This window comes from Myzus persicae, unplaced genomic scaffold, assembly GCF_001856785.1.
Source record: "Myzus persicae strain clone G006 unplaced genomic scaffold, MPER_G0061.0, whole genome shotgun sequence".
NCBI lineage: Eukaryota > Metazoa > Arthropoda > Insecta > Hemiptera > Aphididae > Myzus > Myzus persicae.
The window spans coordinates 1,148,989-1,162,311 of NW_019104266.1; the positions used below are offsets into that span (position 1 = coordinate 1,148,989).

Here is a 13,323-nt window from a genome sequence, read left to right on the forward strand (position 1 = left end):
ATGAAGTTTTTGATGTATCTTTTTTTTAAATCAACAAATAAAGATAAGTACATATAATATATTTAATATTATTCAAATCTCAAGGTTTGCCAAGGGTAAGACGTCTGTCATTAATTAATGTAAGCTTATTATATCTACCTAACTATAGTTAAATAGTTGAAATAAAGGGTTTTAAATGTTGAAGATTTATTGTAATATTATTTACTGTTTTATTGAATATTTCTTATATGTCTGAAACAATGTGTACAATTTAACAGCTTAATACAAATGTGAAATAGGTATTAAATTGTATACACAGCGTATATTTTATGTTTATAGTTTGAGATATCTATCATTTTTTGACAACCGGAGTTCATTTATTATAATTATTTCAAACACAAACAGTATTATCATTTGTATCTACACACACGTGGTCACATCTCCAGCAGCGATAAATTAGGAAATTAATTGCCAACATCAAGGTTTTACTTAAACTGTGTATATTTATTGCAATCGACATTTTCAAGGACAAACATAATTTACATAATATTTATAAAGAATACACTATATTATTGATACATATATTTATTATAACACATTTATTTATAAATAGTAAACACTATGCTAAGTTTAAAATGTTATACATCGTTGAAAATCATATGAGTTCAAAACTATAAATTGCCTTAAAAAATTGTAATGTCGTACATTTTTCAACCGAATAATTTTACTTTTTCATCAACAATCAATAATCAGTCAAATATTTGTCATTTTATGTATATTCAGAGTTTGTAAAATGTACAGCAATACTTACATAAAATATGTCAAAATTAAATCATACATTTTTTGATAAGAAACAGTTGTTTTATTTGTTTATTTTTAGCTATTAAAGAATGTCAAACATTTTTTGGAGATCATAAACATATTTATTGCATACACGCAGATGCATACATGTGTTTGATATTATAGTACATTTAGTAAACAATTTAATCTTCTAGATTTTAACACACACAAATTCTATAGTATAAATGTAATATTTATACGAATTATTTAATCATACATTTCAAATTGTTCTTAGCATAATATCGAATAATACAATTATTAACAAAATAATATAAAAGTATGTGCACAAGTATTCACATAAACTACAACTTACTAGTCAATAAATATTTACAAAATTAACAGAAATAACAATAAATTATCTTTGGCTTATATTCTGATACAGGGATCGGCGTCGGGTAAACTTTTTTCATATGGACATCAAAATAGAGACAGACTATTTTACATTCAACAAACTGCATTATTTTTATTCTAAAAAATTAGATCACGTAAACTACCGATAAGACTTCAAAATATTATTATAAATTTTGATACATGCCAACAGACCGCATTGAGAGTTGCCAAAGAGCACGCGGGATCTAGATTGCCAAACCCTGTTCTAAAATATATAATTATTCCCTCACTGTATATTTTATGCACAAATATTAAATATCCGTAAAAAAATTTATTAAGTCTTACATAACCTAGCTAAATTATTATAATTTTTTTTAAAAAATATTTTCTCTAACAATAATGAATTTTAAATTCTGCGACCTTTATATTATTTTAAGACTAGAAAGGTAATTCACAAATCGCACTATGAAACAATCGATATAATATATATTTTTACTAAATCATACCGACTTAAATAAAAATAATAAATAAATAAAGTAATCAACATAAATAATTTATTTTGAAACTATCTTGGTAACATTTTCCGGTCTAAAAATTAATCAGTAATCGCTATTACTATTAATAAGGATGGACGAGCTATAGCTATTACACGTTGTCGTCTTACGTAACTGCAAAACCACACACTCCTAACCCAATAATTGGAGTGGGCCTAAAGTTACGCAGGACTCATCAAATAATTGCCATGCACACACATTTTTCACAAATATAAATTTGCACACACACCCACATACACACACACACAAAAGCTTAATCCGTGTCGCTGAAAGCGCTTCATTTTCGTGTCCACTGCAGGATCACCTGCGTTTCGAGCAGATTTCGACTCACTGTTTCCGGAAGTTCCTGGGTCTGAGTCGGAAGGGAAAAGTGACAAACGGCAATGCCAGGTTCCCTTTTGGCACGTCGTACGATACATCTTCGACCGGAAGTAGCGTATACTTGTTCAGCAGCGTGCTAATTGTGCAGAACGACAATAGCTGCACCAACTTGTATCCCATGCACGACCGTTTTCCACCGCTGAACGGTATGAAGTAGTCCGGTTTCTCCAACCTCCCTTCAGCGTTTATGAACCTTTCCGGGCTGTAGTGTTCGGGGTTGTTCCACAGTTCCGGGCTCATGTGCAGACTGTAATTGTTTAAGAACACCGTCGTGCCTTTCGGAATCCGGACACCTGTAAAAATAAAACGGTGAGTAAAATCGATCGCACGTTTGCGGAATGTCGTTTGTAAGGACTTACCATCAACCGAAGTATCTCTGTTGGCCAAATGTGGTACGATTGGTGAGGCGATCAGCCGCAGTGATTCGTAAACGACGGCCTCGGTGTACGGCATCTGAGATCGGTCGGAAAGGCCAACAGATCCGGAAGCCCGAACCACGGCATCAGCTTCCTCTTGAATGCGTCGCTGCACGTCCGGTCTGTCCACCAGGAATCCCAACGTCTTGACAATGAAGTTCGTGATGGCCGCATGACCGCCGATTATGTCCTCTAGCGAAAAAAGTCCGATGTCTATGTCGAACCCGTCGTCCCGGTCGGGCTGCGTGACGGCATCGAGCAAGTTGTCCACGAAATCCACTGGTTTGGAGCCCGGCACCCAAGCAGCTTTCCTCTTATTGAATATTTCGGTTTCCATGAAATTGCGGATTTTTGAGCTCCATGTTCTGATTTTTTTGAAACGCCAGTGGTACAGCGGCATCAGACTGGGCAGGAAGTCACAGGGTGCTCCTTGGTTTACCTCGTAGAACACGTCATCAAAATTTCGGATAAAGTCTCTGAACTTGTCGTAGGATCTGGAGAATCGGGTGGAACAAAAGTACGACATGAACACGTTGGCACACGTATGAAGCAACATGTTCTTGACGTCTACACATTCAGTGTCAGCCATTGTGTCTAAGGTGTCGGTTAAATCGGCCAGTTCGGTTTTTAAACACTTGTCCAGTCTTGTATACATGTTGGACGTGGTGTTGGGAAAAGTATGAGCTCTAAGTAGTTCTCGTCGGGTTTTTTGTAGCTGAGACCAGTCACAAAACGCCAGAGCTATTGTATGAAAAAATAATAAAAATAAATATGACATTTGAAAAAATCTACTAATTTGAATTTAGTTTTAAATAACAAAACATCGTTTTTATTTTTTCGTTTAACCGGATAAATTATACTTACAGTTGTTTCTATCGCCTTTGAACAACTGGTTGAACCGGCGGAATGAAGGACGGCTGTCGAAATGGTCGCCTTTTATCATTAACACCTCTCGAATATTGTTTAATCCATTGACGACAACGCACGGAACCGATCCCAGATCCATGCGAAAAACGGATCCCAAGTCAGCCATGATCTCATCGAACACTCGATACGGTACCTTATACCGGGCCATCAGGTACAGATGGCCAATTATCGGCCACGCTTTGGGAGCGGGTGGATCGACGAGACCCGTGCTGTGGTCCACTTGTTTCGTTTTCAATTCATCTCGAATCAGGAACAATAATACGGCAGTTAACACGAAGAGCAACAAGTACGTTAAAGAACTGAATACAAACTCCATTATAATAATAATTATTATTTATATTTAAATACTTTTAGAATTGTTTCGGTTTGTTTAGTTAAAATTAATTTTTTTTTTTTAATCGTCGGTAATCGCACAGCTCAAGCCTCAAATGTGTGTGTATGTGTTGTTGGTGTGGCTGTTAAACGTGTGTGCGGAGCTCTTGCGCTCGACAATTGGTGTGTCACGTACAGTTTTTCCTTTTATAATAGCCACACGACCAGCATCAGCTGACTGAGAGCATTCAATAAGGCAGATCGAAGTGATTTCCATTGCAAATCAGAATTTTTCCCTTTCATCCTGTTGCCCACCAGCGTGTTCACCTACAATATGTAAAACCCATCGCTTCGGCTAGACGTACATATTAAACAGCCATCTTTGATCGGGCATGACGTAATCTATACACGGATGTTGCGCTCGTTTAGACTTAATTTTAATATGTTTAAAACTCCTTTGGTAAAAAAAAAAAAAAGGACAAAACATCACGCTAAATACCTATCTACTCAAATGGCCTAACCTAACATAATGTGTGTTACAAAATGTTTAATTCAATAATTATTTTAAATTATTATTACCCTTGCTGCTAAAGTTTAGCTGATGAATGCAATTATGTATATACATCCTAATATTGTAGAATCCTACTATATATGTTTACAATATCATAAAAATATTACTTGTAGTTACCGGTTGTCTCTAATACTACAAACTATACATAAAAACATATCTACAATTTTAAAAGAAAAACGTTCTAAACAAATCGACTCAAGATAATATAAATATAATATAATTATAAAATAAATCTTATAAGTTATAAATATATTTAAAAAAATACTCTTATTGACAGTTTTATTTTTGTATGAATTATAGGCAGTAACGTAGCGTAATAGGTTGTAGGTTCCTATTTATCAAGGATTGGTAAATCTAGTTCTGATGTTTTTAATGTATTTTTGGATAAACTGAGTAGAAGTTTTAGATAAGTTATAGGTAAACTGAGTTCTCGTTTTAAAATATTTGTAGGTAAACTGAATCACATAAATCAATATAGTACGTGAAGTGTCTAGGTACTTAGATTGTTAATCACTAAAAACTATTTGTTATTCAAAATACAAATTATTCAAATTAGTATACCTATAACATTCTTATCACTTATCAGTTATCATCTCTAAAATCATTATAATTTCCAGTTACATATGGAATTAAATCAATTAGATATCATCAAGAGTTCAAATTTTGAAAAAGATGCAACCAAATTCAAATTAAACATTTGAAAAATATTGCAACAATAAAAAATCCTGTAATGCCAAATGTGTGCTGTATAATATCATTATTATTTTGGCTAGATAGCCTATTCATGTTATCTAGGAAACTGCGGAAAAAAAAATTTTGATAAGCTAACTTCATAAACTGTCATATTCCTATATACTTATATTTATTATTGTTGTAATTTTTAAGTAACGAAAGAAGTCATAATTTCTTTATATTAAATATAATTGTATAAAACCTATACAGGTAAAAATGTATAGGATACAGATTTAATGAATTCAAGTAAAAACTTTTAGTTTTCATTAATTTTTGTGATGAAAAAATTTCGTACATAAGCCGGTGACCAAACAGTTCACACTCATTGTTTGGTTATTCCCAAAACAGCTCAGGTACTTAACAATACAAATTAAAAATGAAACCAAACTCACATGACTCGTGTACTCGGCGAACAGAATAATGCTTGAGTATATTTAGTCGCTTATACATGACTCGACAGGAAAAACAAAAAAAAAATTAAGGAAAACGGGAATTTTTACGCAAAAACCATGGCAACATCATGACATTTTCACAGAATGTTTGTGTCAGCATTTTCCATACACCATACAATTTTCAAAATATTTTGACTTGTGTTGAACTATTTATGGGCGTATGAAATTTTCGATTGATATTTGTTTTTTTCAAAACTGCCGTCGATAAAAATGTTTCACTCAGTCAAACGACTTGAAAATGTAAAACAAAGTCTCTCGTAAGTTGTTGTTAGTGGAAATTAAAAAAAAGTTAAGCGTAATTCCACAATAACTTTTTATGAGAGTTTGAATTTAGAATTTTGACAAAATTTGTAAAAATCACGAAAATTATCAAATTATTTTGCGTTAGAAATACATTAAAATTTTTCTTTTTGTAACTAAGATTTAAAAATGTTATACAAGATTCCTCAAAAATAATTTTGTAATAAGTTTGCCTGCCTTTATTAAAAATAAAATTTCTACTGGAAAGTCAAGTTAAAATTTTAGGAGCGTGTGTGAAGTTGAAATTTTTGAAATTTTTACAACTTAGGATATTCACTCATGAAGATTTCATCATATAGCGATTTTCTTATTTTGCTGTAATTCGCAAACAAATAACTGTAGGAACTTGACAATTACACCATATGTTTATTTTATCAATTTGTATTTTCATATTTTTTTTCTTAAAATGTCAATAAAATTGTATTTATTGAGTCAAAAAACATAAAAATTTAATATAAGACTCCTCATATATTATTTCAATTGTAGTTGAAAAATATTTAAAAAACATAGGCACGATATTTTTTTTTATAAGCATTTAAAGTTCAAATTTTCACAACATTTATCAAATTGAAAATCGAAAATGATTTTTTAGTTAAAAATGTATAAAATTTTCAATTTTTATAGCTAAGGATTGAAAATTTAAAACAAAGTTCCACTAAGGCAGTTTTTTTTCATAACAAAAAAATTATAAATACATTTATTTTTTATAGACATTGTAAGTTCAAATTTGGACAAAATTACACATCAACACTAAGCATAACGATTTTTGTCATTTTGTTGTAATTGGGTTCTAAAATAGCCCAATTTTACATGAGTATTTTAAATATTTTTCCAGCATCACTGATAATTTAATAATATTATTATGAATAATATTAATTCAACTTACCAGCTACCGTATAAATAGTAATTAATGAGTAATAGCAATGTACAATATCCTAGACTGACAAACCGTTTTTGTTCAGAATCATTTTTCGTATACAATGATATTGTACTATTAAATTCAAATTGAATATAATTCATTACAGGGATGTTCTGTACCTGCCATCCACTTACCCGCTTTTTAATGTTAAGATTGATATGTCTAAATCATTTTTTAAATTATAGAATCTGAGATTCACTTGCATACCTGGTCTAAAACAATAACTACCCGTGTATTTGGTCATTAACAGCATTAATTGCAGTACCTATAATATAATATATAATACATTATAGCAATAACACATAATAATACGAATAATGGGTTTAAGTCTTAATATCATTAATTTATACCGGTTCAAGAATAGCATTCACAAATCACTCTTCTGATTTCTAGTTGAAAATGTTAACACGCAATAAATCGAATTTATATATTATCTTTTCACCGATGTTGTATTTTTTTGATTTTAAGTAATTTTGTTTACTAATATTAAAAGCATGGCAACAAAATATTTAGCTTGTTTATACAATCCAATACATATTAGACACTTTATTTATAAATTTATTTTATTCATATGTTGATTTTAAAATATTTTAATATTAATTTTATTCTAAAATAATATTATCGTTACCTAATAAAGTTTACAAAGTAACTATAACTATACACAGTATTATTTAAAATATAAAATCCAATATACTTATGCCTATACGGTTTTATTTATCTAGAGGTTCTCCGGAGAAACAATGCAGGATTTAGAAGATGTTATAGCCTATCAAAAGGAATATATATGTCACATAAATAAAAAGCTAGAAGATTTTGAGTCAGTGGTTCGTGAAAGAGATGACTTACGAGAATTATACAAACAATTTGGAAAAAATAATGATGAAATGAAAATTCAAAGTAGACAAGTGTTCGAAGATCTCTTATCTAGCTATGAAATTCAAACCGAAACGCTTAAGAAAGTTGCAACTGCAGAATACCAATGTGAACTTAGGAACGAGAAACTAGAAGACAAAATTAGTGATATAGATCACGAACTAAAAATTCTAAAATGCAGTGAAAACAAATTACAATCAGAGTTAGCAGACTCCGAAAACAATTTGAAATGTGTTCAGAATGAACTATGTACAACTAAAGTAAATACTCTCAAATAATCTCTTTTCATGATTTTCGAATGATAATATAACTGTAACGAAAATTGGCATCGTAAAATAATTTTAGATTTTGTAATCGTTTTATTATAATCTATACATCAATTTCAGTATTTTATGAAGCATTAAATTAAATAAATTAAAGCAAAATATAATATTATAAGTATTTCAATACTATAATATACAATATAGGTATACCGGTTTATTATAAAAAGATACTCTCGAGTTTTAACCCTTGGGGCAGTCTATTTTATTCTATGATGATGCCATTTAAAGTTTATGTATATTGTATGCACAAATATTATTTGTTGGAGTTGATTTTCACCTCTAATTTTCAAGCACAATTTAATTTGACCGACATATTTAACTTTGGTACAACTGCATTTTATTTGACGTTTTGACTGTAATTTGATCATCTTCACCTTATTTGATCGAACAACAATTTTGAATATAGCTGTTTGACTTGTTTCACTGTCACTAATCATACATAATAATAAAGAAAAACGTTGTTGAACTATTATGCTTTGAACTTCAGATTTAATCCATGTTACTTTTACTGCAGTATTTAGAAATGTATAATTTACGCCATTAGGAATTATAGAGCTCAATGCCCATTGAAATTTGGTTCTTTTTTTTATAAGCGTGCAGTAGGTGCGTAAAGCTAACGACAATCGAATCTACAATCAGAATAATATAGAATACTCAGTACACTTTATAGTTTATAATGATGTTGATAAGTTATTTGCACATTTGTATTTGTATTTTTTCAGTTGGAATTAGAAGAAAAAAATAGTATGATTTCAAAATTGGAGACTAATTTTAAAGGAAAAGAACAGGAGCTACATACAGTTAGTAGAGAACTCGATGAGTGCAAAACAAAATGTACTAAATTAAATCAAGCAAACGAGAATTTGAATATGGAATTAAACGCCACACACAAAATTCTAATTGACACAAAATTATCTGTCAAACATTTGGAGGAAACGTTTAAACTAGAGCGAGAACATTTATCAGACAAGTTGGAAATAAGTTGTAAAAAAATTGACGACTTAGAAATGCGTAACGATAAAGCCAAAAGGGACTTAAACGGTGAAAGAAGTACAATCAAAACTTTTTATGAAAAAATAAAAGAATTAAATAAAACAAATGAAAAAACTAATTTGGAAACAAAAAAACAGTTTAAAAAATTACATGACAATTTATGTTCCTTGAAGGAAAAAATCAATGAGTTGGAGCAAGAAAGTGATTGTAAATGTATGGAAATAAAAACATTAAAAAATAAACTTGACGAGAGGGAATGTCAACTCAAACAAATGAATATATTATCAGAGAAAATTAACCAAATCGAAAAAAAAGTCGAATCTTCTTGTTCAAAAAATGTAACCGAAACTAATACTTGTTGTCGGAAAGAGAAAACCAACCTTAATATTTGTTGTAGATGTGAAGATTACACGACACATACGTGTTGTGGTGCACACGAAAAAACTGTTATTCAAAAAGATGACACAAAACCGAATGAAGGTAATATTCATAAAACCATATTGAAAAATTTGATATGTGAGCTTGGAACTCTACTACATAATAGTTTTTAAATATAAATAACAGAAAATGAAACTGAAGTAAATGTTCCTATCTAAATTAAACTATAATAAATATAATGTCAACAAAAATGCTACACAATCAATACAATTGAATAGTGGGAATGCCGAGTTCACTAAAAAATTATAAGCCTGTTAGATAGCTTAATTTTTTTGAAAGAACTGTAATGATTTATGTCGATTGAAGATAAAGATTAATGACTTTCGAATTTATGAAAATGTAATATAAATATACCGAAAAATAAACTTGATGACTTATGAGAATGAATGTCATTATTTTTCTGATTATAGTTTATAATCAGGGAAAATTAATATTCTTTCTCATTGAGTTTATTTTTCAGTATATTTTTATTAAATTTCCATAAATTTTTAATTCATTGACACTTCAATCAACTAAATCATTACATGATCAGTTCTTCGAAAAAATTAAGCTATCTAACAAGTTTATAATTTTTTAGTGAACTCTGCAGTCTCACTATTCAATTATATTTATTGTGTAGCATATTTTTTGACATTATACCCATTATAGTTTAATTTAAGTAGGAACATTTATTTTAGCTTCGTTGTCTTTAATTGTTCATGACTATCTGTTGTAAAGACTAGTTCACATTTAAAATGTTTTAATAAGGTTTTATGAATATTATTTTTAGATCCATTCGGTTTTGTGGCATCTTTTTGTGTGACAACTTTTTCGTTGTTCGATGCACCGCAACACATACTTGTCGTGTAAATTATCAATCTGCAGCAAATATTAACTTTTGGTTTTCTCTTTCTGACAACAAGTATTAGTTTCGGTTATATTTTTTGAACAAGAATATTCGACTTTTTTCGATTTGGTTAATTTTCTCTGACAATATACACATGTTTGAGTTGACATTACCTCTCGTTGAGTTTATTTGTATTTATTTCCACACATTTACAATTACTTTCTTGCTTCAACTCATTAATTTTTTTCCTTCATGAAACATAAATAGTCATATAATTTTTTTAACTGTTTTTGTTTCCAAGTGAGTGTTTTCATTTGTTTTATTTAATTCTTTTATTTTTCATAAAATGTTTTGATAATACTTCTTTCACCGTTTAAGTCCTTTTTGGCTTTATCGTAACGCATTACTAAGTCGTCAATTTTTTTACAACTTATTTCCAACTTGTTTGATGATTAATGTTCTCGCTTTATCTTAAACGGTTCCTCCATATGTTTGACAGATGATTTTGTGTCAAATAGAATTTTGTTTGTGGCTTTTAAGTCCATATTCAAATTCTTGTTTGTCTCATTTAATTTATTGCATTTTGTTTTGCTTCATCAAGTTCCCTGATAATAGCATGGAGGTTGCTGTTCATAGAACTTTTCTCCGCCGGCGTATAGAAGACAAAACATGTCTATAAATAAAATATATTTGTTTTTACTGTTGATAAAGAGTGTATATTATTGATTTACTTTGCAATGTTGTGTAATAATAATTATTAGAACATATTGGCCATTTATACTAGCATAGTTTGAGTTGAGTATTCTTTAGTCTATTGGATTAGCAAATTAGTTATCAAAGTGAGAAAACCATACAATTTTACAATAATATTATGCTGTATTTTTGAAAATAAAAGTTCCATTGAAAATTAAATGGATTTAAAATTTGATTTTTCTCCATATTACAAAATAAATAACTCTATAAAATGGCTATTTTAGAATTTCAAAGGGTTTTTTTATTTTTTTTTATTTTAAAACATTGTACAAGAGAGGCTTTTAGTCATATTATATAACATTGAAGAAACTGCCCTAAAATATCTGATACATTTTGAATTAAAGCTACTGACTTTCCAATTAATTTACATACTGTATAATCAATAACCATTAATTATCATGTATATTATATTATTATTATGCACAAAATGGTATTCGATCTAAAATTCAAGCTAAATAAATGTATAATAACACGTTATTATAAGGTAGGTGCCTATAATCACTATATTAAAGTGAGTTTTGCGCTCATGTTATAACAATTTATTGTACATACTTGCCTAAAAATAAATAAATTAGAAAAAATGTATAATTTAACTTTTATGAATAGTTAACACATAGTTTTAAATAGCTTATAAGTTAACTGTGATTTTTAATAACAATCTCCGATTACTATCCGAATCATTGGGGTACGAGCATAATTACTTCTTTAGCAACGTTATACATATCTAGTTTTATCAACATTGAGTATACAGTCATTTTATGCTATTTGTCGTAGGTACCATAATACATTGTACATACAGACATCCATATATAATAAAATAAATATGTACTTCTCTCGCACCCACAACTATATGGTAAATATTATGCTTAGATATATTTATACAAAAACCGGTTTTGTCTAAAAATTTCAGTTTTCCTTATTTTTTTCTTGGTTATTTTGAAAAATACCAGATTTTTTTATTTTTGATCTCCCAAAGTACCAACTAGATCCAACTTATTCCCAGAAACCACCCTCAAAGTTGATCATCGAAGTAGAGTACAATTATTTTTGTAAGTTATTTTGGGTTTTGTTAGGCTTTATGACGTATTACTCTATTACTATAGTTTATGTACGCTAACGAGTCCCATACGTTTTGGTCATTTATCGTAGGTATTAAAAATTCGTGTGCGCAGTTGAGTTGTGCATTAGCAGTAAGCAAACGAGTATCGCCCCTTTTGCGGAACATCAACAACAGATGGTTCCCAGGGCGATACCCGTTTGGGTGAACCACTGCTGCAGATAGTTCCTCAGAAGACTACGTCCGAGGATTATCGAGAGTTTACTGTGGGCGACTCGACATTGGTCTCGTTTATTGAGGACAAATCTATGAACCGATAAAAATGCATAGTATTATTATTATTGTTGTCAATATTTCGTATAATATCTGCAGACGCAACAGCGAAACGGGAGCGCGCGTAGGTCACACGCGAAAACGCGAAATTCACAGCAGCCGCCGTCGCTGGTCCCGCGCAAAAACATAAGTAGATCAGGGCAGCACCTGAATAATATTATGTCGTTTGATTCCAATATATGCGCTTGCAGAAGTAGTAGCAGTTGTAGTAGTAGTAGTAGTAGTAGTAGTAAGGTAGTATTAGTATGCCGTAGTATAGCCAGTGGGTATACGCAGTCGTATAGGTGTAGGTATACTCGCGCGAGTGTGTTCCAGAAATAACGGTACAAATCCGTTGTCCGCGATCGTGATTTATTCATCAGTGGTGTTGTATAATAAAATAGTACACCTGTGCACGCATTGAACGCGGTACATATATTATTATTATTATTATTATTATTATTATTTGTTATTACGACGCTCGAGTGTGCGGCCGGACAGCTCGATCAAAAATCAAAACACTAGTCGGAGAAAATTGCGATGGAGACAGAGAGGAGAAAACTACGAGAGAATGCGTGGACGACGAGATTGAGAGAGAAAATAAACAATTTAAAATCCCGAGCAGTGCGTTCCGAGAAAGGGTGGTCGCGCCGTGACCGATTTAACAAACGCGCTTATTTTGCATAATGCATCGTATTGTGATTGCGCGAGCACTGTATACGAATCACAGTCGTGTGTATCGCATTATTATTATAACCGATTTAAATGTCGACCGCTCGTCGCGCGCGGGCCTTCCGAAATACAAAAGTTTTCCAGGAAAAAATATGTAATTAGATAACGTTTAACGTGGAGCGCGTTTCCCTGGTCAACTCTTCATGGCCTCGCCTAACTTGCAGAGGAAAGAAACTGTACGACCGAATTCGAGTTTATTTCGGTTTCAACTGCTTCAAGGATTCGCAAAAAATACAGACGAATGACGATGTCAAAGATAACGAAGCTTTCATGCGAGAGAGGTGCAGTCTGCTGTTACAGTAT

At 30.8% G+C, this 13,323-nt stretch overlaps 2 protein-coding genes across 2 annotated transcripts; one reads left to right on the top strand and one right to left on the bottom strand.

Annotated features, from left to right (window-relative positions):
* Nucleotides 1-1,543: 1,543 nt before the first annotated feature.
* Nucleotides 1,544-4,407, bottom strand: LOC111040697 (cytochrome P450 307a1-like). Its single transcript, XM_022324705.1, has 3 exons — nucleotides 3,365-4,407; nucleotides 2,444-3,241; nucleotides 1,544-2,377 (listed from the first exon to the last, which is right to left on the bottom strand). The coding sequence occupies exons 1-3, from the start codon at nucleotides 3,741-3,743 to the stop codon at nucleotides 2,031-2,033; spliced, it is 1,524 nt and encodes a 507-aa protein (XP_022180397.1). The 5' UTR covers nucleotides 3,744-4,407; the 3' UTR covers nucleotides 1,544-2,030.
* LOC111040649 (WEB family protein At1g12150-like) lies at nucleotides 3,652-10,189 on the top strand. The gene is made up of 4 exons (XM_022324630.1): nucleotides 3,652-3,713; nucleotides 7,436-7,846; nucleotides 8,632-8,959; nucleotides 10,110-10,189. Exons 2-4 carry the CDS (start codon nucleotides 7,454-7,456, stop codon nucleotides 10,187-10,189), a joined length of 801 nt encoding a protein of 266 aa, XP_022180322.1. The 5' UTR covers nucleotides 3,652-3,713; nucleotides 7,436-7,453.
* The last annotated feature ends 3,134 nt before the right edge of the window (nucleotides 10,190-13,323 follow it).